Below are 27,940 nucleotides of genomic sequence, written 5' to 3' on the forward strand. Positions count from 1 at the left end.
CTCAAAACCATGGCTTCAGAGGACAGCATTATATGGGAGCTTTATAAAAACTGTCAAGCCACAGGAGGTGTAGTTTAGGTTATGGATTCTTTGGATAAAAGCAGCATGATGAGCATACTGTTGGCAATGTTACTAAATTATTAGCTCCTCAGTGGGTTAGCAGGAAAACTCCATAAATTGAGACTTTCTGATCTGTATTTCTTCTTCAGCACATTTTTGTCTGTGCTGTTGTGCAGCCAAGGCAGAGCAGGCCACCCAGTGGTCAGGGTGCTCAGTCAGGAGGGACCTTGCATGGCTCCTGCTAATCAGCAGATTTCTTAAATGTCAGTAGGTTTCTGCTTTCCTTTGTGGAGTGGGGAATACTGTTCCCTCTTTGTGGTGGAGGATAAAAGTGTTTTCCTGGTGAGATACTTGGGCAACAGGTGACAGTGGTCACCATGGAAGAACCTAAAGTCAACATTCTTTGGAGCTCAGGGGTCAGTCTCAGTGCACAAATCCTGGTGTTGACTGAGCTGCAAACGGGAAGGACAGGGTCAGAATCAAACCTGTAGCATTTAGGAGTTGAATATGACTGCTAAGCCACTGGTTTGTGTCATGGCAGCTGTGTGTTAATAATTTCTGATCTGGAATGGCTTCTTACTTGGATCATGTTTGCATTAGTGACAATACTTTAAACATAGAAAATTAAATTGTTTTAATAATGCTCTCTGCCTCCTTGGTAAATGACCCTGATTTGCTCAGGTGTGGCCTGGACAAGGAAATGTGCTCGTGTGGAGGCCTGGAGAGTTTTGCTGTACTGCTGTAGAGAGCTGATACATGGCTAAAAGGCAGCCAAAACCGCTACAAACTGTAGGCAGGGTTATGTAGCAGAACTCATAGGTTTATAAGAAAGTTGGGGACCTTTTTTTGGCAGGGCCTCTTGCAGTAGGACAAGAGTAATGGCTTTAAACTAAAGGAGGGTAGATTTACACAAAGTATAAGGAAGAAGTTTTTTGTAATGGGTGTGGTGAACCACGGGAACAGGTAGCCCAGAGGTGGAAGATGCCCCATCCCTGGCAACATTCAGGGTCAGGCTGGAAGAGCTATCAGCAGCCAGCTCTAGGTGAAGATGTCCCTGCTCATGACAGGGGGTTGGGCTAGATGGTCTTTTAAAAGTTCTTTTCCAACCCAGATTGTTCCATGATTCTGTGGTGATTTTGCAGGTGCTGAACATTTGCTTCTGTCCTGCTGCTGTGTGGGAAGTTGCTGTTGTGCTGCCTGGTGACCCCATGGTGACACGTTACTGTCATGGCATTCAGCAGCCCCTGCAGCAAACTTGGCTGCTAATGGGGAGTATTGTCCTCTTTCAGGGCTGATACCATGGAAGTACTGGAGTGCTCCATCCTCAAGAAGCCATTTCCAGTGTGGGCTAACCTGCTGCTCTAATATGCCTCTCTTAAATCAGGGAGGGAGAGGCCTGTCTCAGAGCTTGCTAATACACTGGATTATAGATCCTTCAAGTTTCAGAGTGACATTGTGGGATTATTTAGTAATTTTCTTTCGTGTGTGTTTTAAATTAGATTTTTCCAGTGATATCACTGGAGGTACCACTGTTGAACATAGTAGATTATTGTGCTTCTTTGAAAAGATAGTTGAATTACCATTTCTAAATCCATACAGTGCATTGGTGAAGTCTTTCTTTGGGAGACAAACCTGTGGCCTAATACAGGTGTAAAGACAAAAATGCTCTTGACTTATTTTGTAAATCCCATTCTTATTTTCCATTAAAAAAAAACCCACCTTTAAATGCATTTTTCTGCCCACTGAGAGCAAATTTACCTTTTGTGTTCAGTGGAAAATAGTGCATTATGAGGGAAATGAAGTAAAGAGTAAGGGTTTTTTTCTTACTTTCTAGCCAGAAAGTGTGAAATCCTGTACTGGGTGGCTGAAAAGTTGAAAGGGAAAAATAAAATAAAAACCGTTTTGCCAGGTGCATGACAATTTAGCTGCCAAATTTGCAGAACATCTGTAATATTTTTTAAAAGAAGGTAACCAAAGGTAGGTGATCAAGGGCACATGTTATTGGAATTGCTTTGGACAAATTTGTTGCATCTGTTTCGGAGTAAGCCTTTTTTTGTTTAGAGTCTAGGATGGCTGACTTAAACAGGGAGTTTAGCTGTGGAGAGGTGTGGTCTGGAAGAGTCTTAAGGAGATGAAGATCTGTCACAGTGAGCTACACCATCATCAGGATCTTGACCAGAAGCCTTCAGAGTGAATCAGCTGGGTTCTGAATAAGAGCCTTAGAACTTTGTGTAGGGAACAGTCTGCTTGCATGGCTGGACTTGTAGGGATACAGGATTGTGTAAGTAATGTTGCCTCAGAAAGGGATCAGAGAAGCACCTGTTTCTTCTTTTAATGGATACAACCTGCTGGCTGATTCAGTGCAAGAGACAACAGCATTATTTAAAGGCAACATTTATTTGGCAAAGGAAGAAAAATAATCCAGAGCACACATGTACACTAAAGATGGATTTGAATTGGACCCTGTGACAGGTTGTGTGTGTGTGGTGCTGAGCATCATTCATTCATACTATTTACATTTGCAGATTCTGAGCAGGTACAAGGACATCTCAAGTGGTAAGTATAGGCCTGGAAGTAAGAATTCAGAGAATCAAAAAGAAATAACCATCAGTTCTGACGGTACCTTAAATCACTGAAATAGAAGCTGAAATCCACATGCATTTTACAAGCAAGAGTCTGCCACTTTGGAAGGATTTCCTCATCCAGATGTTAGCAGGTAGGGTTTTTTCCTTTGTCCTGTTTCTGTCCTGGTTTTTTGCTTGGCAAATATGAAAAGCAGATTTGTTTTGTGACGGATTAAAGTGTCATTACATACATGAGACCAAAACCACAAGAATCAGAGCCCTTGACAGGATTAGTGCATTACAATGGACACTTGTCCATAATGATACAGCTCTGGTTCCATGGACAAACAAACTGTTCTGTCTGTGGCTGATTGCTGTGCAGAACGAACAGGCTTTGCTGATGCTTCAGTTACAAGTATCTGGCTCTTCCTACATAATTTCTATCCTGGCCCTGCACAATCTGACTAAAAGCTGCCAAGTCCCAGGAACAGTCTTTGTGATTCAGTGGCTAGTCAGCATGAAGGAGTCCTGACTGGAAAGGGACACGGAATATGTAATTTTATGAGGGTATGAGAGAAAGGGAAGGAGATGGAAGGGGATTTTTTTTTTCCATTAAAAGCCTTACATTAAAAAAAAAAAAAATATTCACAGAATAGTTTTCAATAGCTAGGGGAGGAAAGTATGGTACTTCTTTGCTTTTTACTTTCTTTTGTAAGGAGGAGAAGTGGGTATTTGTTTTATTAAAATCTATGGGACAGGGACCAGCTAAAACATTTTAATCTTTGGGATTTTGCTTGGTCACATTCTTGAAATGTTGGGAAAACCTTGATTGCAGTAAAGGATGGGTTTTGTCTGTCTGGATAGCCCTTTTCACACACACCCCTCTGCCTCTAGCAGAGGAGGAAAAGCAGGTGGTAGGTGCAGGTCAATCAACACTGGAGAGCTCTGGGCCCTGCATCTGCAGCAGATATTGGCCATGGACACCTGCTCTGGGCTCCCCTGTCCTGCTGCCATGGCCAGGAGAGCTGTGCAGCATGGTGGGTGCTCTTCTCTTGGCCCCAAAACCAACCACCTCTGCACTGATGCGGGGACTCCCAAGCCCCCAGTCTCACAGTATTTCCCCCAAGGCATTGCTATTGGCCCCATGGAGACAGTTCACAACTTTTTATGGTGAAGCTGTCCTTTAGACAGACAAGGTGATAAAATCACAGTTGCTCTTGAAACTGCCCTCAGAAGGTCCCAGCTTCAGGTGACACCAGAGCTCACCAGTACTGCACTGGTAACCCACTGAGCCAGTGTGCTCTCGCTGCCGGCTGTGACACAGGTATCACAGCAGAGCTTCTCACTCTTCTGCAGAGATCAGTTACTGAGGGTTTGTCACATCCAGGTGCTGTGAGGAGGGTGGCCTCTGCGTGGCCTCGTTGATCTGTCCTTGCACAAGAAGGAGGGCTATGGCTCTGAACATGGTGCACCATCAACTTTCCTGCCCTAGTGCCTTGATTTTGAGCTGGAAGAACCTTTCCAAAGCTGCACGTGATGAGGCTCGTGAGGGTGTCAGGCCAAAGAGTTAGCAAAGTGTATTCCAGGTGTGTTACAGACCAGGAGCCAGAACAGTTTGGCACTACCAGTGTCTGCACTGATCCACACTGGGGATAAGGTGGAGAAGAGTCTCTTGTGGCAGGCCCTGGGCCCAGCCTGCATCACCTGCCTGGAGACACGGGCGATTCTGAGAGCAGAAGCAGTGATTCCTATAGCAGGACACAATTCAGGAAAACAGCATTCACATAAAAGGTGAAATAGGATTTTGGTGAGTGATGGAAGTCCAAAAGAAAGGATGTAGCTGATTAGGCAGTGCAACACTCAGGTGCTTCAGCTGATGCTTCTTAGACCTTCTCAAACCACCTGTAATGCAAGCTGGCCTCCTGGAATGCATCTTTGATGGTGGGTTTTTGGAAAGTACAGGAAAGAAGAGAATTTTAGACTTCTGGCCCGGGCTGCAAAGGTAACCTTTCTGTTGTGGTAGAGGCCAAACAAGACCTGCCTTGAGTTTGGAAGAGCAAAGATGTATGGCAAATCAAGCAGTTTTGGGGGATGGAGGGGAGGAGAAGATATTAGGGTTTGGCCAAAGCTTTCCAAAACTGAGGGAAGTTCAGTCAGAGATGAAAGCTAGCAAGTTCCTGTGCTTATTGGACCTGCTGGATGAGCTCCACTGCAACCCAAAGCCTGGCCCTGCCCTGTGCTAGAAAGAGCAGGATGCATTTGTAAGGCAGTTGTGAGAGTCTCCTCTCCCCCACCCTCCACCCTCTGTGTTAGTCAGGGGGATCCTGGGGCCTTGCTGTCTGTCTCCACCCTCGGGGACCTGGGGAAGCACTGCTGTGCTTTGGCTGTGGCCTGCCTTTCCTGGGGCTGCTTATTTCTTTTTGAAGAGCTTGCGGAAGGAGCTCCGGAACCCCCCCTTGGGCTCGTGCCGCGGGTTGTGGTCGCTGAAGGATGTTTGCTCATTGTCATCCTTCTGGCAGAACCTGGTGTTGTCTTCTGCATGGAGCTCCTAAAAGGGAAAAGACAATTTAACCAGCATTTGCAACCTCACATTCTTGTTCCCTGATCTCTCTTTCTATTTCTCTCTCTCTGTGCTAGGAGGGACCTGGTGGGTGAGGAGGTGCTGACAAGGCTGGGAAGCAACACTGGTACCTCTGCAGAGAGCTTGTTGCTGGCTCTAGGGCTGAGGCAGTGACAGAGGAATAGAAGGATAAGCATTGTTAGAGGGAACTGGAGCCTTTCTTGCTAAGCTTTTTGTTTAGGGGGAGCTCATTAGCTTCTTTTGCCAGTGAGGGAGCAAGCCAGCTTGGGCAGTTGGAAGAACTTCCCACCCTCTCCTTTCTCCCCTAGGGCAGGGAGGCATCAGGCTTTGGAGCTGTGGTAAGGTGTGAAAGATTCTTCTACTGTCTCTGCTGCTGCACAGTTTTATGTCTGTGGGGCTTCATTAGCACGCACACATTGTGGTAAATGTGCCACTGAAAGATCTGTCCCTCTTTCAGGAGAGTGCCAAGCTCCTCTCAGCAAGACTCTGGACAAGACCCTTCACTCCAGTTCTGCCACCACTGCCATGGTGATTTCCTTTGCACTGTGGGAGAGAACATCTCCTGCAGTTCTGGACAAGCTCCACATCTGCACCCAGCTTTGGGCCCTAGTTCTGTGCAGGTGAGTGCCAAAGAGCTCATCAGCCCCTTTCTCTGGGGTGCCTGTGTCCCTGTGGCTCTTCTTCCTCTGCTTCATCTCCCCTGTTCAACCATCTACCACCTTCTTCACTCGCTAGGCTTTTTTTTCTTTTCTTTTGAAGTTTCCTTGCTGCCTTTTCAGTCAGGCTGTTGGAATCTATCTCCCATCATCATTTGCATCTACAGTCTCCTGTCTAAGCACCTCAGAGCACCCTTGGCTTCTGCTTCCTTGGCCTCTACTTCCTTGGCTGTGACAGCCCAAAGCTGACTCTGAACAGTCACTGCAAACTACAGAAACATTGCTCCTGCAGGACCTGGTGTCCCTGAAGGATTACAGTGCCGTTTGCCATGTCCTCTCTGAGGGACACGGTTGCTGGGCTCTGACTGTTCTCACACAGAGTTTGGCATAGGTCTGTACAATCCAGGCAACAAATACAGGTGAAACAAAACCTACGGACCAGATCCCTGCTGGTGTAAATGGGCTGAGCTTGGCCAAGTCATGCTGGTTTACACTGGCATGACTTATCCAGCACTTACCCAGCACTCCTCACAGCAGGTGGAAAGGCACCTCTTTACCTGGGTGCCAACCACAGCACTAATTTTGAACAGCTTTGTGTAAACTTTGTGACCTGCTCAGAACATTCACCTGGGGGGGAAGCTCAGTGACAGTGGAGACACACAAGAGGCTACCTTGTCTCAAAGGTGTTCTAGCTCAGCCAGCTGTGCATCTCAACCCATGCTTATCCCTGGGGAAGATGTGTGTGAAAACGAGCTGTCTTGTCCCTCCCTTGGGCATGTACATGCAGTTGAGGTCTTGGAATGAGTGGGTTTGAAAGCTGTTTTGGCGTGTTCTACTCTTAACTGTATATCAGATCTTTCTCCTCTGCTGCACCACCATGTGCCTTTTTTTTTTTCCTCCTCCTATTTAAGCCTCCTTACTTCCAAAAAGCTCGGTTTTTCACCCGCTCCTCTCTGTGGGGGGAAGTAGCTCCTTTGGGAGCTTCGAGATGAGGCTGAGATCATGTGAGGCTGAACATTCCTGTCCTGCTTCTGCTGCAGACGGCTCCCACTGCTGCTCCGTGTGCTGTAGAGTCTGGTGCTCACGCCCTCTGCGCTCCGCGGCAGCTCCTTCAGGGACCTGCTCAGCTGCTTCCCTTTGCTGTGGAACATCTCACGCTTGTAGGTGCTGCTGCTCACGGGAGTGCAGCTCTTAGGCAGTGGCTGCAAGGCATGGTCTGTCCTCTCCGGTTCTGAGGTGAAGTTCACAGGCCTAAGGAAGCAAATATCCAAGCTAGACTCGGAAGAGGCCGGGGAGCAGTTCTCAAAGAGAGCAAGGTTTTGGAAGGTGTCATCTTCGTAGGGGCCTGGCATGGTGAAAACCTCCCCAGGGTAGTCAAACTCTTCGTAGCTTGGTGCAAAGTTCCTGGCATCCTGCAGCAGTTCCACAGAGGTTCTGATGGCTCTCTCAGTGTTCCCCACCGCGTCAGCCGGTGGCGCTTCGTACTCCATTTCTGGGATGGATTGCAAGGGGGCTGTCAAGGCCTTGAGTTCCTGCTCTGTCAGCTGAGAGGAGGCAAGGATGTTCTCTGGCCTCTCGTGTTTTCTGCTTTCCATCTCCCAGTCAGGGGGCTTTACAGCCTGGATGTTCTCCATCACTGTCGGCTGGGGTTTCTTCATCTGCGGCATCAAATGCCTTAGAAATAAAAACCAAAACAAAACAAAACAGACAGAAGTGGAATACTAAAGGATGACAGAGACAGCATGACAAATTCCCCCTACCCCTTCATTCCCCCAGCCCTATTGTGTTGATTTTATGGCCAAAAGGTACTCTCCTGTCTTGGAGAACAGTAAGAGGTGTCTCTTACAGAAATGGCCTGGCTGGTTAGGAGGACCAAACTTGGAGAGGCAGGCAGAGCTGCTTAGCCAGTAGCTTTGTCTGACTTTTGTATTCTACAGCATGAAATGAATAGCAACTGAGATGAAAAGCCAACTGCTCCGTCTATCTCCTGCTCATCTGCATTTTAGATTCTAACTTTCCTTCTTTCTCTGTAATGTAGGAGCTGTGCCTCACTTTCCTGTGGTCTGGTTGTCTTTTCAGATGGACTGGGTTTCTCTTTTGGGTAAAGTGACTCTGTCCCCACAATGTGTCAGGAGTACTTGGAGGGCTCCTACCCTCCATGTGTTCCAGCTGAGTCTTCAGCTCAGGATGAATGTGGGGGTGGTGCCAGCTGAGGCTACCAAGGTGGAGGCCTGGAGCAATCTGTCTGTAAGAGGAGGGAGATTGGCTTGGGCAGTGTGGGGAGAAGGAGGCTTAGGACTGATCTGCAACACTGCTAACAGAGGGGACTGGGAATGATGAAGTCAAATTCTTGTTAGTATCAAACAAGATAAGAAAGCACAATAGCCACAAATTGCTGGCATAAGAATAAAGGTAAGTCTAGAGTGATTCTCTGATCATCATCTCATTTGGCACCTGTCAGGCTGGAAATTGTCAAAGGGGAACTATATGAGGAGTGGCTGAGGGCACTTGGTCTGTTCAGCCTGGAGGAGACTGAGGGGAGACCTCATTGCAGTTTGCAGCTTTGTCATGAGGGACAGCAGAGGGGCAGGCACTGATCTCTTCTCTCTGGTGACAGGCTGAGGGAATGGCTTGGAGATGTGTCAGGGGGGGTTTAGGTTGTATATTAGGCAAAGTTTCTTCACCCAGGGGGTAGTTGAGCACTGAAAAGGCTCCCCAGGACAGTGGTCACAGCACCAGCCTGACAGAGTTCAAGACGTGTTTGCACAAAGCTCTCAGGCACACTATGTGACTCCTGAGGATGGTTCTGTGCAGGGCCAGGAGATGGACTCAATGATTCTTGTGCTTTCCAACTCAGAATATTTTGTGATTCTGTGAAGATTTCCAGGTGTTACCAGTAGCCCTGTCTGTCTTAGTCTTGTGTCTTTTTGAACCCATTTTGTACTTGTATCTTGTGATAGTGAATCACATCATTCAGTTATGTGCTGTCTGGAAAAGTATTTTTTTTCCCTGCTCTGAGACCTTTGTCCTGTTTCCCAGCTCTTGTAAAGTTGACAGTGAATAATGCAGTGTTATTGTGCACACCACTGTCAGGCCTAAACAAATTCATGTCCTACCTGATGTACTGCCTTAGCAGGCAGTCCTGGCTAGAGCTCTGAAACATCCCCTGCTTGTAAACCACACAGTAGGGGATAGCAGGATGGAGCCAGCCCTTCATCTCTCTATCCATACCCAGGGAGTGATTTTGGAAATTACAGCCTGTAGCTGCCTGCTGTCATGGGCATGGTGTGGGTGAGGAGAGAATTTTCAGCCTACTTTGAAAGCTGCCCACAAGGACAACAGGCTTACGGGGTGGTTGTGCCAGAGGAAGGTGCTGCTGGGAATGACTGTATGGCCTCCTCAGTGTGGATCCCACTGTCCCGCATTGATGCTGCACTGGGTGTTGGAGAAACCTCCTGGCTTGTACACTGGGAGGTGAGACCTTTGTACAGCTTCACCAGGGATGACCTGAGGGAGGAGAAATCCATCGTCGGGCTAAGAAATAAGGCAGGGAATGAGCACGAGCATGTAGAATCACAGAAAACAGGACTGGAAGGGACCTTAATATTCCTGTTTACCTCTGCCCACCCCAAGGAAGAGCCTGTTCCACCTAGTCTGCTCCAGCCAGCAGGGCATCCTGCTTTCTGTGGTGCTCTTAACACCTCTCCTGATTGCAGTCCCTCCCCAGCAATTTGCACTAGCCCTTTACCACCCTCCATACTTGGAAGCTTCCCTTGAAATTTGATCTTGTTCTATCCTTGGGTAAGTCATCACAAAGAGCAAAGGCAACCAGATTCTGATTTTAGTAAAAAACCTTGATTTCAAGGAATTGTTCTGAACTGCACCTTGAGAATCTACATTCAGGGTAATTTCTGTCATAGATCAGCTCACACAGGTTATGGGAGGCTTTCATTTCTCCTACCTCCTCCCCCAGTAAAATAAGATAACACCATTCTTTTGGAGTCTCAGTCCATAAGGGAAACAGTCCTCACCCTCACCAGGGCCTGGAGCTGCCTGAGCTAAATCCCCGTGTGTTTTCCCACTGGGGAGTGACTTTGCCACCAGCTTAAGGAATCAAATGATTCCATGAAACATGTGGCTGCTTTATTTAAAAGGATTTAGAAGTGATTTTTCTTTTGCTCTCAGAGTTAGGCAGAAGGGCCCACCCCAAATCTGACCTCAGGTTGGAGGGCAAATGCCAATAGTTGTTCTTCTCCAGCATTCAGATGCAAAGAGTTTTGTTTTATTTTAACAGAGCAATGTGCCTGTTGATCATGCCTGGACCTAAACCCCTTGTTTGCCAGGCTTTCCCCACCCCTCCCTTCCATGGTGACAGAGAGAATGAGCTGATGTTGTGCTTACTTCTTCAGCTTTTTCCTCTTCTGTATCAGCAGGTCTTCATTGCACTGGAAGAGTAGGCTGTAGTGTGAGATGAAAACCCGGAGGCGCTGCACGCACACCAGCAGCAGGTAATAGTCAGGGTGCTCTTGCTCCGTGAACTTCAGGACATTCTGAGGCACAGAGGAGAGCAGGCTGTTTGGAGGCTGTCCTGACCCTTTCTGGGGAGAAGGCACTACTGGAACCATGGATTAGGGCTCTGGAGTGCTCATGGCACTGCCCTGGGGGAGCTTTGCTCGGCACCATGAGTTTCTGAGGGACTTGGATGGGGCCTGCCTCCCACTAGTCCAGTGCAAATGCACAAGGAACCACTGTAAATGTAATCATGGGATGTGTGGGTGATGCACTGGGTGAGTTTAGCTTAGGATGAATAAACCAATGTTTTGATTTTCTAGGGCTTGCTTTCTGTGTATTTGCCTTGTCTGAAATGTTTCAGTACAATTCAGGTAAGCCTTCTGTGAACCAGAACTCTTTTTATCAGCCATCTCACTGTAGGACAGGTTGTCGGGCCCTAGGAGCCCTCTCAGATGTGCCCCATCTCTGGCCTCCTGTTTTCCCAGAGCAGCAGACAGCAGAGCCTTTGGCTTCCCAGGGGACAAAAGCTGCTTCTGTCAGGCCAATTGGACAAACTGGCAAATATAAGCAAGCCTTATGTGAAAAAGATGAAACTTTACCTATTGTTAGCTGGCTTTCCCTTTAAATTTTTTTTTTATTTTTCCTTCAAAGAATCCACTGGGTTTGTCAGGACCCTGTACCTGTACAGCCCCAAATACCAGCTCTGAGTTAAAAGTCACCTGATGTGATTAGAGTTCAACAACACAGTTTCCATCCTGGGGCCCTACCTGTAGATGAATAAGGTATTCAGGGATTCGCTGGACTATATGAAAGAACAGAATGTAGAGATCAGACTTGATTTCTTCTTCTACCTGAAATAGAGAAAGTGACTTAAGAGTCTTTTCCACCCACAAAACATCTCCTTCCAGGTGGTTCTGTGATTTAATGAGTAGTTATGCTGTAAGGAGTTACAACAGTTCACAGGGGCACACCAGGCATTTAGGTTGGGGATTATGTACTAGGGACACTCAGCCTAATACAGTAGGGGGCATGTTGAAAGTGCACTAGTTAAAAGTTTCAGTGAAACCCCAAGAAGACACTGTTGCTCAAAATGAAGCTCTTAGTTTAGGCTCAAATTAATTGAACAAAATGAGATTGACTTCTAAATTAAAATGTCTTGGAAGCAAGCAAATGGGGTTAGGTTATTTCACTTTAAACTATCTTTATATTTAACTTTACAAGTTTAAACCAAGAATCCAGAACCAAATAGCTGAAGCTGAAAGTGAAGACTCTTTTCTCTATAAAGGACTCAATCTCTCTGTTTGGATGAGTCCTCCATTTCCAGGAGACAGTTCCTGGAAAAGTCTGGATAGCATGTGCACAGGCCAGCTTTTGGGAGGTTTAATCTGAGACATTGTTTCATGGCACAGCACAAAAGCTGCTGTGGTTTTCAGACAGTGAGGAAGGTGTTAACGCTGCCTTTTGTAGGTGCCAGTCAGCCACAGCAACCTCCAGGAAACAGAAAAGTGGATTGGCAGGAGAGTCCTATCATGGGCAGGCATAACAGGAAGAGATCTTTGCATGTTGCCATTATGTGCTGGGAAGCAGGCAGGAAGTTTACCTCCTTCAGGATCACCACGTGGATCAGAGAGATGCATTCTGGCAGGTCCCTCAGGTAAGCAACGTAGTAATCCAGAAAATTATTCTTACAACAGAGAAAGAGAAAAGAACACACAAACTTAACAGAGATTTTTGGTCACAGAGCCAGCCAGACTGTTAATTCCCCAACATCACTGCTGCAAGGTCACCAATGCAGCGGAGCTGCTGTTTCACTCCTTCAGAGCTTGGAACTTCTCAGGAAATCCTGTTTTATAAAATGTGTTCAGCTGTTGAGCACAGTGTGTGAAGCTTTACTGCTGGTGGGGAGGGGTAGAGAGGCTGGGCAGTAAGAAGCTCTTCTTATCTAAGATTCTTAAAATTTATAAAGTATCAGATGAATTTTTACACATCCTTGCTGCTCACAGGCAATAGAAATGGGTGCAACAAACCATGTGGGCCTCTGCCTGCCCACCTGCTTGTCAGAACTCTGAGCAAGGTGTACTGGGGCAGGGGAGCATCAGAACCCCTCTCTTTTGACACCCTCACTGCAAATACAGCCATTCAAGCTGTCAAGGCTCACATGTGGCTCCTGCCAGCAGGTCTGGGTCTCATGTAATTTATGGAGCTGTGCTATGAGGCTGCTTGCCCACAGGTGGGTCTGGCATGTGGGAGCCCTGAGCACCAAAGGGGCTGCCATGCCCCAGGACTGTGCTCCAAGGGGGTTACTGAAAGGCCTTGCCCTTCAGGCCACAACTGCACAGCACAGCCCCTCTGTTCAGAGTGTCTTGGTCCACCTGCACCTCAATAAAACGTAATGAAACATGACAGAAGATTCTGGAGAGGTCTTTAACATACCTCATCATTTGTCAGCTTCAGGAAGATGTCTCCTAGGATGCCTTGTCGTGGCCAGCTCAGGACTCTCTCCTGGAGAGCGTGCAGTAAATCCACATGCTGCTGCACCAGGAACCGCAAAGAGTTGGGGAAAAAGCTGATGGGAGACCAAATCAGACTGGTTACACAGAGCAAAACCTCATCCCTAGTAAGTGAAATCTGCTGAAGTGGGCATTCCTGAGTAGTCAGCACAGCCTTGCACGTGTAATGTTGACTGCACCTATCGTTGCTACAATAGTGCAGGCGTTCCTAACTCCTGTGGCTGGAGCCCTGGCTGCATAGGGGGGTCCTGTTTTGGCTGCTGTGTACATGCAAGTACCCTCTCCAGCTGCTATTGATAAAGTGTTTTGAAAGCTCCTTAGGCTTTCCTTGCAATGCATTGAGTAGCTGACCAGAATTAGCAGCACTAAAAAAACCCAGGCAATGCTGCTGTGGCTGATGATGCAGAACCAAGGCCCTGAGCCATCCCACTGAGAGCTTGGAGGAGAGCTCCCCAGCTTTCTGTGTTGTCCTATTTGTCAGGCCCTTTCACAAGACAACCCATTGATGCAGAGCTGGTCAAAATGTGCTACTGCCTTTCTGCCACTTCACATTGATCTCACCCAGAATCAGAATGAAGATGGTGGACAACATGCAAGGGACAGGCAGAAATATCTTTAATGACTGCAAAAATCTCCCAGTGCCTCCAGTTTTCAACTAGAAATAAACTAAGTGTTCAAAGATCTCTGTGTGGATGTAAGAAAAATTTGTGAGGCAATAATGCAGGAGTAATACTGACTGAAGAAAACTCTCCAAAAGACAGAGAGCACATTACACCAAATACCTTCTCTCTTTGGTGCTTCTTTTCACATCTGGCCCTTGAAGCGTGGCCTTGATCTTCAGGATTAGGGAAAGGTTGATGACGTACTTTCTTTCTGACTCCAGCAGCTCCAAGGCGATGTTCTGCCTTTTGGCTTCCAGAAGATAATGGTTAAGTTTAAAAATAAGAAAATACTGACCTCAAGGACAGCTGCATGTTAGACTGATGAAGTGATCATGAAAGGAGAAACTTGTTTAAAAATTGTATCAGTGTCTCATATTTTTGTGTCTTCTTTACCCAAAATGTAAAACTCCACCCTGATGCTACACCATGCCCCAACCATGACCAGTGCCTCAGTTTGCTAAGAAAGCTCCAAAGCAGATGAAATTCCCCCAATGAACACAAATTTTTCCTAAGAATAACAAAACAAGCAATCAAAGGCAAAACAACTCATATCAGGGTTTCAAATCCTGAAGAAACCCTGCAGAATGAGCAGTTGTATTTTTCACCCACTTAAGCAACTACTCTGCTGCAATCCCATCAGTACTCTGAACCTGAGAGGTCTTGGAAAGGAGAAGGGCTGTCCTGGGTACAGAGTGATTCTGTCAGTCACACAGCCCAACAAATACAAAGGCCAGAGGTCTTGGAGTGTGAGGCCCTGAGAGATTCCCCCCAGCATCAGAAACTGGCCTGTGTGTCTCCCTCCATGGATGCTGATCACCAGCCAGCTCACACCAGCTTTGAGCCTCTCTCTTTTAGCCAGAGTTTTCTACTCCTTACCAGCCAAAGAGGGTTCACATATTATGTTGTCTGCTGAGCTGTATCTGCTTTGGCCCATGTCTTTCCCTCTCTCTGGTTGCTCTTTGGAAATGTATTCATCTCCCCAGTCCTTGGTGTCCTTGGGCTGCTTCCATACTGTTGATGGCAGATGCATTTTTGACTGTCCCTCTGTTGCCAGGGAAGGCTTGAGGCTGTCGTCTGTCTCTATGGCTGCTCCTGCAATGACAGACAGGTCTATGGACTCTGACATCTCAGCATCTCTCTGACAGGTTATGCTGCAGCAAGCAGATGATCTGTGTTCCCATCCATTTCAAGCACTGGAAGGTGAATTTGGAGCATTCTTTGTGCTTCACAAGGGCTGAAGCCTTGTAGAGTTAATTTACAAAGGAAGTGCAGTTGGTGAGCTCTTCAGGAGAACAAGGTTTGCTCTCTTCCAGTGTTTATTTTCAAGCCAAATAAGATCCAAAATTAGACCTATGTTAGAGAAGCAGAAACACCTTCTCTTCCCAAGTGGGAAAAGTAGTGCTCTCACTGTTCTTTGTCACACCAGGGAGCTTCAATTCTTCCTTTCTGCAAAAGCACTTAGAATCTGAGAAAGCAACAGCAGAAAGGCTTTCTCTGCCAAATCCTTGGCACTGACCACCAGAGACACTTCAGGGACACAGGTTTGCTCTCATATCTCAGCTGCAAGTAGGAAAATGGAGGCACAGGGCAGAGAGAAAGACATCCCTGTGAAATGCCTTCCCTGAAAGCATTTCTTCAGACCAGTAAAGCAAGCACACTAATTGAATCATTGTTCTGCTGTCTTTTGGTGCTTGATGTTTTATTACCTGGGCCTGCTATGACTTTCACAGCTCCTTCTCCCATGGGCATGATCCTGGTGTCAGACACTGTTGAAGAACAAAGGGAACTTTAGCAACAGAAGACAACTGTAGAGTTTGCTTCTTCCTGCCAAGCCCTGTCAGTGGGTAAAATCCTCCAGTCTTTCACAGTTTTGCTATGAAAACACTCCTGTTGGACTCCTCTGTAAGGAGGATCTTTTCTGCTGGGCTCTTGTCACAAGTCTGTGTTTCAGTAGCCCTTGCAGACAGATAATGTGGGGTCCCTGCTGTGCTCAGTGCTGTGTGACTGCAGAGGAATGTGAGCAGCCTTGGCTTCTCCTGGTATGCAGGTGCATGTTGAGTAGAAGGTACTCCACACAGAACAAAGAGGATGGAGACCTGACACAGAGACAGGGCTGATATTTTGCGTGGAAAGGAGCTTATTGAAGAGCAGAGGGATGAGACTGGAAAGAAAGGAGCAGTGGGAGAAGTGGGTGAGAAAGGTGGTTGTGCAAGAGGGATGTGAGGGAGAAGCTGATGTGCCACCTCAGAGTGTAGGGCAGAGGAGGGCCACAACTGACAGGTTCTGAGCAAAACAGAGTAGAAAACAGCACATGATTTTCATCTAATCTCTGCCTTTGTTGACAATTTTAATGGATATGTTTTTATTATCTTCCTATCTGAACAGCAAGAAAGTGATAGACCAGCTTAGACCCCCAGACTTAATTATAGAACAAAAGGCTCTGGCCCATCTCCTTTTCCTTGATTCCAACTTCCAAGTGTTTGGCAGTTAACAGTGTTTTCTTCATCAACCTCCATTTAGTTCTGTATCTGTGCCACTGGCACTACAGGAATGAAGATCCTGTATCCCTCTTCTTGGAGGAAGCAAGAAATGGCTGTTGAGACAATGTTTGCAAAGCAAATACTTCCTGAATCCAGGTTACCCCAGTGATCTTTTTCTGATTTTTTTTTCCTGAGGAAGGCACTGCATTTGCCTATTCTGTTTCTTACCTTTTTCATAAGTCACGTTGTGTAAAAGACTCGTAAAATCTTCATTAATCAGCACAGGTTCTGGGAGGTTGATGGATCGAAAGGGGCTGCCCTGGAGAGGTGTTGGCACTGTCTGTGACCCGTGGTCATCCTTCTGTGCTCTCCTGTACAAACACAAAGAACGAGGTGGTTGGAAAGTCTGAATGCTACAGGTGAAGCTCCTACACTACATTTGTGGTCAACACTGTCAGAAATAGGACGACTCTAGCAGAGACCAGGAAAGGAGCTGGCTTTGATGGAATTGGCAGTTCATGAACAGTGTTCTGGAAATAACTTCCACTGGCTACAGGAGAAGGTTATTTCAGATCTATTATTTTGCAGAGCATATTTCATCTAATTAAATAGTTTAATTAGCTGAGGGGCTAGCCTAGATTTGCAGTGTTTGCACCAAGGCAGCTGTATAGACTCATGATCAAAACTCTGTTTGCAGAAGGAGGCTAATTAGGACCAAGTTGGACAACTGTCTGCTTCATCACAGCATCAGTGTGGCCCAGCAGTGTGAAAACATTCTCTGACTCTGCTCAGAGGAGAAAAGGCTGGTGAAAGGAAAGCAGAGCATGCCTGCACCATCAGAAGCCCATTGAGTCCTGCAAGCTTGGAAGCTTGTTGTCTGAATGGTGGAGGCTTCTGACTTTCAACAGCCCCAGCATGGCTTTAGTGGGTCTCTGTTCCGCCAGACCCTGGTTCTCCAGGGAGCTGCAGGGGGCTGCTTTGTTCTTGGAATCACAGTGAGCTGTTAGCATTTTTCTTCTGTCTTTGCTCTGTGGGGTGTGTGTCTAAGAGCCTGGGGTGAACTGAAGCATTTCTGGTCATAAACAGAGTTGACACACATGTCCAGCCAGGAAAAAAATTAAGAAATTATGCTATACAGAAAGGAACAAAATGGACACCACTGCTAATTAGCATTTTCAGGACTGGAGTTTGGGCCCTTACTTAGCTTTCATTTTCCGTGATTCCCGCCGCTTCTCTTGCTGCAGCTGCTCAATTTTCTGTTGCATTTCCTCCTGCTTGGCACTGATTTCTTCAATCATTGACTTTGCATCGCTGAGCTCCTCCTGAGAAACAGGCAAAAGCACAGCATTCCCAGGGTGCCCATCAGCCTTACGTGGCACAGCTCTGAATGCTGGCTGGTGTGCACAAAAGGTGCTTCAGGGTGCTGTGGGGAGTGGCTCTGTAGTCAGACACACTTCCTGTGCAAGGCCAGGATGTGTGACATGTGCCATGCACAATGTGGCACAACATGGTGATCCTTAGTTCTACTGGCAACTCACCCAAGCCAGTGTGGTGCCACATGATCAAGGCACTGCTGGGAGATGAGACTCAGGGCTTCATCCACCACCAGCTGAAAGCACTGGGAGGACTCCTGTCCTTAACAGCATTTGGAGGTGGGCCTTAGGGAGCACATTTCCCTCTGTAGTTTTCCAGCATGTGTATTCACATGTTGCATGTGGTTCAGATCCCAGTGCGAGCACTCACACGTATAAGCTTTTGCCAGTCAGGCCATGGATCTGCCCTTTTAGCCTGGTTTCCTAAGAAAATTAGGCCCTCTGTATCCTCCCTGTCCATTCTCCCTCAAGCAGTTTCAGCCAAGCCTTACTCAGATGTAGAGCTCTGATGCATGAAGTCCCTGCAGGTTCCATGAATGTGAGCAGCAGGACAGAGGAGAAATTACTCAAGAGTTTCATATAAACCAAAGGATTTCCCCCAAGCAAGGACGTGACTTCAGTGGGAGCTCAGTGTTTGAACAGCCAACATGGGCATGAGGCAGAGGGAGAGCAGCCTTTGCCCCTTCTGTTGCTTGCATAATTGTATCTGCATTTTAAATCCCCCTTTCCCCTACGACAATGTCGTGGGTAACCCTGTGTCTGGCTGCTCTGAGATCTCTCCGATATGCCCTTGCCCTTTTTGTTCTCTTCCTTGCTCATCTGGCACCGAGGGCTCCTTTTGCCTGGTTCCATGTGTCTCCCTGTCACAGGGTTAGTAATGGGCTTTTTCAGTAAGCAGCCCCCTTTATCTTCACAAGGTACTATTGCCTCAGCAAAACCCCCTGGGGAAAATTTGCAATAAAAACTGTAAAAGAGTTCCTCTGCCTGCCTCGTCATCCAGTTTCTGCATGGAGACACTGGCTGGTCTAAAGTGTACATCAAGCCTTCTTGCTAGGCTGTCTCTCCAGCCCTTTGTCTTTATCCTCTTGAGCCAGATCACACCAGGCAGCACTTCCTCCCAGCCATGTGGAAATGCGACTTCAAAAGGCTTTAGGGTTTTGTGTTAATTTGCTGCTCCCCAGTGGCTTTGCTTCCTGCAGGAAATGCAGGGGACCTGACCCAGGGAGAGGTGTGGGACAGTGGCCCAGCAGTAGCCTATGAACAGGCCATAAACCCATGGCATGTGCAGCCCCAGAGCAAGGGCTGCTTTGTGCCCAGGAAAGTCTCAGCACTGCCTCATGGCCAGTCCAGAAGGCTAAATAGGCCAGAGTGTGGGTTACTTGTGAGTTGGAGCAGTGAGGGGAGACCCAAGGCCAAAGGAAGTACTCCAGGTGTATCCAAAACAATTGCTCACTCATTTTCTTTGCAAACAGGGAGCATTGATGGAGGCAGGGGAATGCTTCCCTCTGCCAGGCAAGCTCAGGCGGAATGCATGCAGCCTCCCCACAGGTCACACTCCTACCTTGAACGTGTTGAGGGAATTCTTCATCTCAGCCACCTTCTCTTCCATGGCACAGCGGCAGCTCTTGACCTTCTCTTCCAGGGCATACTCTCCATGCTGGATGCGTGACAGCTCCTGCATTGCTTCTGTGAAACCCGCCTTCAGCTCAGAGGCTAATGCCTGCAACTACAGCAACACAAACAGGTGGGTTCAGTCCCTCCTGCCAGGCTCAGGTGCTTGTGTCCCCCAAGGTCACAAAGGCTGGGTGTAACCCATCCTGTAAGGTGCTGTCCTCTTTCTCCTCCTCCTTTCATGGCTGGGAAACATGGGGAGAGGTTTGGCCCCTGCTGCAGCCTCAGTACAGAGTAGGAGGTGTTTGTCTTGGGCAATCAATATGCCCCTTTTTCAGACTTTTTTAAAAAACTTTTTTGAGTTTTTCCAGGCTCCCTGGCAGTTTGCAGCCTGTCAGCCTATAGTAGGAGAGGACAGCCTGAAACATGCCAAGAAGGTTTGCAATAACAGCAGCCAGATTATTAATCTCCAAAGCAGCTGAGCAATCAAGAACGTGTCTGGTTTTGAGCAAGTCCTCCTCCCACATGTGCTCATGGGGCTGGTACTCTCCCCACACAGGTCTAACCCCTCACTCTCCAAGGGTTGTGGAGAAGCTCTGTCCTTTGCCACGGGCCCTTTCCGTGGAAGGAGGCAGCTGTAACTTGTGCTGGGGAGGGAACAGGAGGTTTTCCCTTGGCATACAGTGACGCTGTGCCCACTCTCTCTATTTTCTATCCCTAGAGGCCCTGGTGCTGCTGGAAGAGCTCACCACCTAAGCTGGAGGCAGCCAGTGATAGCTGGGTGAAGCAGGAGATGGACTGGGGCAAGCCAAGCTGGCAGAGCAAGCAAACAAGGCAGGTGTGGAGGTGGGCAGTGAGGGGGGATCAGCGGCTGGCAGAGAGCTAAGCAGGGAATGCCCTCTTGGGAGCAGCTCGGGCTGGTGACCCTGGACTCTGCCCCCACTGCTGTGAGCGAGGCTCGTCCTGCCTGCACAAAGCCCACAGCGAGGTCGCGGCCCAAGGCGCTTCGGCACAGAGGTTTTTACCTTTACAACAGAAATTCGGCCTAACATCTGGTTATAAACTGAGTCCAAAACGGGAGCACTGGTGGTAAGCAGAGAGCCACCCCGGGAACTCAGGCGCTTGAGTCCTGCAAATGGAGCAGAGATGGCTTCCGATACCTCGGGGCAATGGCATGCACCAGCCTCCTCTGGTCAAGACTGGCAGTGTCTTTACAGAGGATGTCTGCCTGCCATCCCCGCTCCTACCCCAGCGCTCACCCCACGGCCCCCGCTCTGATCTGGCTGGACACGCATTTCCAGAGTGCCTGGGTAGGAGGAGCAGGACTGACAGGAACCACAGGCACTGGGACAGTGCAGAGGGGGGAGCAGGAGGCTGAGGACATCTTCCTTCAGCAGGATGACAACCCTGAGTCCTCAAGCCAGCTGGAGCTCTGGACTCCTTCACTGAACACTTTCCCCCACCCCTCCTGGCCACAGTGTCACCCTGTGACCTGTGAATGTAGCCTGAAGGGTTAGAGGGGCTGCTTAGGGCAGACAGTGACCATGCTGCTTCTGATATCTCAGCCCAGATGGTTGTGGCATCATCAGACATCCTAACATATGTGCCTGGAGAAGGGGGAGGAAGGATTATAAAGTACTGTGACTGTGCAAAATGTTAATATTCCCATCCCTGCTCACCGGTGCTTGACACACTTTCCCCCTGAGCTGACATGGCCAAGGTACAGTCTGTCTGCCAGCCTGCACCAGGGCTGGGCATCACACACTGCCCTCCAAGTGAAAAGGGTTGATTTGCTAGATTTGTCCCTTCCAACTGGAATATGCTATTCCATTCTAACCTATGCTATCCATTTTAAAGATCTGCTTCGGGATGGAGATATCACAGCCCCAAGTCTTGCTAGCAGTGGAGCAGTCCTGGAGCTGGCCCTGGAGATAGGAGAGGACATAGTCTGGGGAGAATAAGCTGAAAATTAAATGTTTCTGCCCACAAGCCAGGCCATCTCCTTCTCAGATGCTTCCAGAAAGGGGCTAAGCTACATAGATCCTTTGAAGGGTATAGGGATGGGAATCATTGCTGGTCTTGAGGTTTCAGAGTAGGAAACTGCAAAGCATCAGCAAAAGTGGACCACTGCAGAGAGTTTGGTGTCCATGTGCACTGAAACTCTATGAAAGCAGAGTTCAGCCAACATAAGGAAAGACTAGGATTAGATCCTGGACAAAATATCCTCTGCATCTAAGAGCAGACAGTGACCTGTTACTTTGGTATTTGCTTTTGGCCAATCTTGCTTTTGTGGTGACAGTGGTAGTTTAGTTTCTTTGTGTATCCATCTCAGTGCTCCAGAGCCCAGCCTGAATCTATCCTGCCCCATATATCCTTCCTCAGCCCCATGCAGCCTGCAGTGGCTATTTCAGACACTGAAATGCATCCTTGTGTTGCTGCTTGAGGGATGGATGCAGCCAGAAACACCAACCAGCCACAGAGCTTGAATGATGGAACAAGAAGTGCTGAAACCCTGAGCAGGTCAGGGTTAGCATAGAGGGAAAATACATTCTTGTTGCATTGGATGCAGAGTTGATCCAAAATCAAGGGAAGTGGTACAGGAACAGCAGGTTATCTTTAAACTCTTGCCAAGCATGGTGTAGCTATGGATTTTAGTTTGAGCTCATTTCTAAAAGCAAGCTGTAGAAAACCATCCTTTAAATCCCATAAGCTGTTGAAACAGATGGAAGCCATCGAGGTATCAGGCCCTGCCCATGTCTTGGCAAAGTGACAGGGCTCTGTCTCCACAGGAATGGCCTATGCCTACAGGACCAGAGAGGTACTTCACAGGTTTGTGACCCTCTGGAAAGTCAAGCCAACTCTGTGTTTCTCTAAAGTTTCTAAGTGCAACACATACCAAAAAAGACAGATTGTGTAATACAGCAACAGTTAAACTGTAATGTGTTGCCCTGGCTCACTTATTCATGGGAGTAAAGATGTAATTTAAGTTGTAGAATTTAAGAAATAATAACTTAAATGGAACTAATGCCTAGAGGATAAATGAATCTGCACAGTCATAGGGAGTCCTTTGAACCTGTCCAACAACTGTTCAAAAAAAGCATTTAGGCATCTAAATAATTTAGTACCAGGTACAGATTTCAGCACCCATCTGCCTTTGGACTATGGCCCTCAAACCTGACAAAGCAAAGCAGTGAGGCATCCAGTGCCATATGTCTGTAGTTATGTCTTTCTTGGGCCCCATGACTCCTATTTCACCTGCTGCCCTGATGTTTTTCAGCTCTGTGTGGAAAAACCATGCTGTTCACAAAGGGTGCACAGGACTGATGCTGCTTCCTGGAGCTGAGGCAGCAAAACTGCAGAGTCCCCCCCTCTCTCTCTTGGTGGGTGCCAGCAATTTGAGACATTTGTAAAAGATAACAGCGGTCCTTGCAGCCTAAAGATTTGTTCAGGCTTTGAGGCAGTCCAAGGAAGATGGTTGCGGACAGCAGATGGGGATGGTTTATGGAAGGAAGGAGTGGGATGGAAAGAGGGCAGCAGAGCCTTGGTGAGCTGGGTCACTGTCCTGGCTGCCACTGAAAGGATGAGAGGGAGCCCTTGCTTCTCTGAGTAGCTGTGTCCCCACAGGTTTCCCCCAGCACTGGCCAGGCTGTCCAGGTCTCTGTCTCCACAGGGATGGCCATTTGCATCTGCACCAGTGGCAGCTGCCTAAGTCCTTACACTAGAACAGGACCTGCTGTCTGGGACCTTGAGCTGAAGCATGTCAAAACCAGTAGAAAACAGGCTCATGATAAAGAAATACTGCACAGAACAATTCTGCTATTATAAATATATTCTTGAAAAGAGCAAAACCTTCTGTGGCCATGAAGGAGTACTGTCTGTGGCGCTTCCCCAGCTTATCTACTGTCCATCACTGCACACCTTTTGGGGCTGGTCTGAAGAAATAAATAGACATTGTGTCTCTCAAAGGAGGGCTGCCTGAGGACACTGCTTGAAACCAATCTGGCACAAAGTCCAGTGTTTGACACAAGCCCTGGATCTGATTCTTCTGAGTTGCATGATGCATGCTTTTACAAGGAAACAAATCTTTAGAACAGCTACTAACTCCTGTACTTAAGGGCAGCATTCCTACAGCCAAGCATTAGGAAGGCTTGCAGTGCCTCATAGCAGGAAAGCAGCAGAGCTGCAGTGATTTACAGTGCCAACGAAGCTGGTTCTAGGAGTATATCCAGCATATATATTCCTAGGCAAGGATGGTAGGAATACAGTCAGAGGAGCAAAGTAAATAGAGAAGAGAACGATGACTTAAAGGGAGCTGCAAGTACTCATCAGCACTTGTTCCACATCTGTGCAGTCCCTTTGGCAACTGCATTGTCCTCAGGGCCTTTGCTGAAGCAGAAGGAAAGAGCCAGCTGGTGACTGACATGTAAGGATTCATTAAGGTACCCACGTGTCAGCTGGAAAGCAACATGTGTGCATGGTGTTTCCAGCACAGTCCCACGTGCATGTTGGATGCACTGTGCTGGACGCTTGGAGCTGTCTGGATGGGAAAAGAGGATGAGATGACAGAAGTGCTGGATAGTTCATGGAAAGCAGTGCCTTCTCCACTTGCTGTGGTGCACTTGCAAGCAATTACAGACATTAGTGCTGCAATGGTGACAAGGGAGATCTCAAATAGTCTGGATTTCCACTTCAGGGGTGTGTTTCCTCTCTCAGATTACGGTTCCATATTGAACCAAACCAGGGACTAAAGCGCTTAAAACTCTGTCACATTTCCTGCAGACTGGAAATGAGTGGGAAACATCACTGTGGAAAGGCTGAAACTGTCATACAGGATGGATACTTCTTGGGCTGTGGTAACAGACAAATTTACAGCATCTGTGGTGTCCAACTGCAGCAAAAATGTTAGCCCAAAGACAAGGCACAGAGCTCAGGAGGAACTGATCACCAGGGCTTCTAGCTGGGAGGCCAGACAAAGACATGCAGAAAGACTCAACACTCTGGCTGCTCTGGATTACCAGGCAAGAGTACCCCATGGTCTGAGGAGCTGGGAGGCTGCCAGGATAACTTGGGCCCCAGCTGCATAAGGCACCCCTGCCCCATGTCAGTCAACAGATCATTGCTCCTGGGACAGTTCATCAGGTTTGCTGAAAGCTCATCAAAGCTCAGTCATGAAATCTCCCCCCAGCTCAGTGAATTGACATTCTCTAGTTGGCGCTAATGATGTCAGTTGCTTAATTAGCTGAGCTCACAAATCACCTGTCTAAACACAACTGGTTGTGAGCACAGAAATTTTACTGAAAGGTCTTTTTAAGATGAGGCCCAAGATGTGTGATATTTATTCATGCAGTGTGCACGTTTTGGTTGCCATGTTCCTTGTAAATGCCTACATTTTTCCTTCAACTTAATTTAGCTTTTAACTACTGTTGATATATTAGTAACTCTTTAAACTCTTGGAGATATTTAGGGCATTTTGCTCATCTTTACCTGGGAAATCTGTGTTGCAGGGGTACTCACAGGCACACTTTCAGTCCCTCCTGTGGGAATAAAGAACTTCAGTCAATTAAAATGACTTATAATGGCTGCTATAAATAACTGGAACAGAGGTTTTGAAGTCCCTCTTGAGGAGCAAATCAGTTTTAAAGGACTCAAGTCTCACTTTAGGAGGTCTGGACACCATATTTTATAAAATAAACTGCAATTATAAAATAGGAATGACTCACCTAAATTCAGATGTTAAATTCACCTTATTTGCTGTCCTTTGTCTGGCCAGAGATGATCCATGCAAGGAAGTGAGAAAGCTTGTATGTGCAATTAGGCTAAATTGCTCTCTGTTAAGTATAGTTCTGTGAACCAGCCTTAGGTAACAGGGTGTTTTTTTTGTCCTAAAGCATAACTGATCTGTTTCTCTACTGAAACAGTCAATTTTATCCTCTGCTATATCTGTACATATTTCTTTTACCTCCACAAAAGGCAAAATACCTTATCTGAATATTTGAAGTTTTGTCACAATGCAATCCAAGCAGTAATCATGTCTTTTCTAACCTCCCAAAATTACACCTTTTCATTGGTTTTGTCATTCCTGGGGGTTTGTGGTATGGTGATCCCAGCTGATCTTGTACAACCTAACATTGCTGAAACAGACTTAGCTGATGGAGGAGATTATATCTATTTTGCAGAAGTATTTTGGACACTGCAGAGACATTAATCCTAGAATCATGGAATCATTTGAGTTGCAAGGGACCTTTTTAAGGCCATGTAGTCCATGTGTCTTGTGCAGAAACCTTCAGTTGTCCAACAGAAATCTCTGCTGGCTCTGCTGCTGTTGCCATTTGAGGCAATTGCAGTCCAATGGCCACGGTGTTATTCCCTCCATCACGCTCCCTGGCTGGATCTCACTCCCAGAAAACACCATGCTGCTCTGTTCCTCATCTGGATTGCCTCCCCTTGGGAATGCCACTTCACAAGATAGGTTTTCTCTTCCCTCCAAGGATTTACCTCACTTATCTCTGCTGTTAAGTCACAGACATGACCATTAACCCCATGCCCAACTCCAGGGGAAGCCAAGCTCCTTCTTTCCACGCTGGCTACAGATACTTGATGCTTTTCCAAGCTGGGCCTTTAAGACCACAGAAATGCAGTCCTGCAGAAGCTGGAAAAGCATGCAGGGAGGACTCTGCACAGTCAGCCAGTGGAAAGTTGAAGCCTGGAAGTCAGAGCTATACAAGGCATAGCTCCATTCTGATTTTCTTTACCCCTGAGGGGGAATGTGGGTTACCAGCAAGGACACCTATGAAATGGCCCTGTTCTGGTCTCTAGGATTTGTCCTGATTCAGAGGAACTTGAGCAAATTCCCCAATGAATTGCAGAAGGGAGAGGCAGAGAGGCTGTGTGCTCCTCTCTGCCCATGTGCCACTTCCTGCCTGTGCTAGTGGCTCTCTCAGCTGTGGGGCTGAGTAGCTGGGTCAGACACTGAGCCTCTGGGGAATATCCTCTCATGCTTCCTCCTAGGGAAAACAAGAAGCAGCAGGCTGATTGGGAGAAGTGACTATGACTCCAAACTGCCAGCTGTTTGGGGTCAGAACTCATCAGCCAGCCTGCACCAAGTCCCACTTTTAAATTACAGGTTGTTTTCATCTTCAGCTTTGGCCTTTCTGGTTCTTTTTTTTTCCAGATTTTCTCTGCAACCACATGAATAAGGAACTGACCTTTGGCTGGAAGTTTCTCATGATGCCTGGGGCTGTGTGTACAGTGACTCTCCTGAATCATGGAAACTGAGGCCCATGCCAGTTCTGTTGGGCTCTTGCTGTGGGATAGTAAGGACTGACTCAAAGAGAGCAAGAGGACATGTTTCTGAATTAACAGTACAACACAAACCAGGTGCTGGGAGGACAAGGAGATGCTTTTTTTACAACATGGGTGGGCAAACTGAGTGCAGAGCTTTGTGAAGGACTGGAGGTGTCAGGTAGAAGCATAGCACAGCAAAGGAGAGCCTGCTCAAATTTTCTTTGGGTGTCTTTCAATCTGATACAAAACACAGAGGGCCTGAGCCATGTCCTGCAGAGATCTGTAGGGATCTTTCATGTGGATTTGATTGTGCATCACTCTGTAATGTCCTTGGATATACTAAAAGTGAGGAACTGCTCTTGATGGGTAGAGGATCACTGCTACTGTGACTTTACTTCCACCTTTGCCATGAGCACTCTCTGAATATACCCAGTCAAAACACAGATCATTTCTATAAAGTCACTGCAAAGAGCTGAAGCAGAGGAGGCTCCTCACTGTGGGAAACAAGGGACTTTGTGGATCTCCCAGTTTCTGCAGTGAACATCTGCAGCCAATGAGGGCATAACAATTAATTGGAAAAAATCCCTGAGTTAATTTCCTTTTCAGCCTGCTGTAGTGTAAGGGCCTAGGTACACAGACCTAATTTCATCAAATTAGAAGAATAATAATAATAATAGAGAAATTAACTTTTCTGATAACTATGCCATGAATAGTGGCACCACCAAGCACCTTTTAAGAGGGAAAGAGGTGGTCCAGTCTCTCTCCTGAGCTGACAGCTGTGGACACTCCTTAGAGCTGCTCCCCCTGCTCATAGTTCCAAGAGTTCCTCACCATATGGACACAGTGCTTCTGAGGTGGCAAGGCAAAACACTATGCAAAACACTATGGGTTTGGGGTGGAAAGCAAGTACCACATTCCTCTGAAAGAAGTCAGTAACCACTAAAACTCTGGATTTGAGCTTTGCAGACTTTCTAGAATGCAGCAAACATTAGCAAGGACTGATTGCATGCAAGCAATGTGGCCTGGATATTTCTTGGTGCTTGCAAGATTGGGATTGATGCAGATATCTGTGTTGTGGCACTGATACAAACAGGAACCCCTCTCTACAAAGCACATGGGGGAGAGAAGCAGATCCTCATCACAGCACCCTCACGTAAAACACCGCTTTGGACAGTCAGAAGTCTCTCTACATCCTAAGGCAGAAATGGGGCACGAGGCAAGAAAAGGAATGACTTCCCACACTGGACATTACATATGTCTCAGGAGTATTTTCCAGAGAGTAGAGGGAGATGGTTCTAAAATAGGAAATAAAAATGTCAACCCCCAGATATTTCTAAGAACTGGAAGTACTGAACATTTGCCCACAGCTGCCATGGTTGAGAGGTGCTCTCAGGGGCCTGGCTGGTGGCCAGCAGACATCTCCTATGGGAGCATGTTTCTCTCTTGCTGTCTTTCATACTAGCAAGAAGTGAAATAAGAGGATGCTTTACCTTCGTGTTTGTTTGTGTCCATGGCTGCTATGGGGTGTGCGTCCTCGCAGGGACTCCTGTCCTCACTCTGGAGGGCTCTGGCTGGTCACTGGGAACATCCCATGGCTTAGAGCTGCCCACATGTGAGCCCTGGGGTGGGTCAGCTGACCTGAACCCT

At 47.4% G+C, this 27,940-nt stretch overlaps 1 protein-coding gene and 1 long non-coding RNA gene across 3 annotated transcripts; one reads left to right on the plus strand and one right to left on the minus strand.

Annotated features, from left to right (window-relative positions):
* The first annotated feature begins 1,904 nt into the window (after positions 1-1,904).
* Positions 1,905-26,585, plus strand: LOC121335808. 2 transcript variants are annotated; one of them, XR_005952647.1, is made up of 8 exons: positions 1,905-2,776; positions 5,663-5,825; positions 10,295-10,369; positions 10,694-10,744; positions 11,841-12,027; positions 12,822-12,990; positions 19,041-19,142; positions 26,181-26,585. It is a non-coding gene; the product is annotated as an uncharacterized LOC121335808 (long non-coding RNA). The 2 variants fall into 2 exon arrangements; XR_005952646.1 differs by lacking the exon at positions 26,181-26,585 and adding an exon at positions 19,731-19,976.
* On the minus strand, positions 5,035-27,805 carry ARHGEF33 (Rho guanine nucleotide exchange factor 33). Its single transcript, XM_041404310.1, has 15 exons — positions 27,784-27,805; positions 24,494-24,543; positions 18,960-19,124; positions 17,226-17,347; positions 16,254-16,396; positions 15,252-15,311; positions 14,422-14,637; positions 13,666-13,795; positions 12,807-12,939; positions 11,974-12,057; positions 11,141-11,224; positions 10,263-10,411; positions 9,210-9,368; positions 6,774-7,535; positions 5,035-5,173 (listed from the first exon to the last, which is right to left on the minus strand). Exons 1-15 carry the CDS (start codon positions 27,803-27,805, stop codon positions 5,035-5,037), a joined length of 2,418 nt encoding a protein of 805 aa, XP_041260244.1.
* Between the last annotated feature and the right edge of the window lie 135 nt (positions 27,806-27,940).

Source organism: Onychostruthus taczanowskii, unplaced genomic scaffold, assembly GCF_017590055.1.
Source record: "Onychostruthus taczanowskii isolate IOZ18803 unplaced genomic scaffold, ASM1759005v1 scaffold21, whole genome shotgun sequence".
In the NCBI taxonomy this organism is placed as follows: Eukaryota; Metazoa; Chordata; class Aves; order Passeriformes; family Passeridae; genus Onychostruthus; species Onychostruthus taczanowskii.

Coding starts and splice junctions, on each gene's coding strand:
- ARHGEF33 (XM_041404310.1), bottom strand. CDS start 27,805: ATGGACACAAACAAACACGAAG. Junction 15,312..16,253: donor CAACGTGACTTATGAAAAAG/GTAAGAAACAGA, acceptor GTTCTTCAACAG/TGTCTGACACCAGGATCATG. Junction 9,369..10,262: donor AAGAGGAAAAAGCTGAAGAA/GTAAGCACAACA, acceptor CTCCTCCCTCAG/GTCATCCCTGGTGAAGCTGT.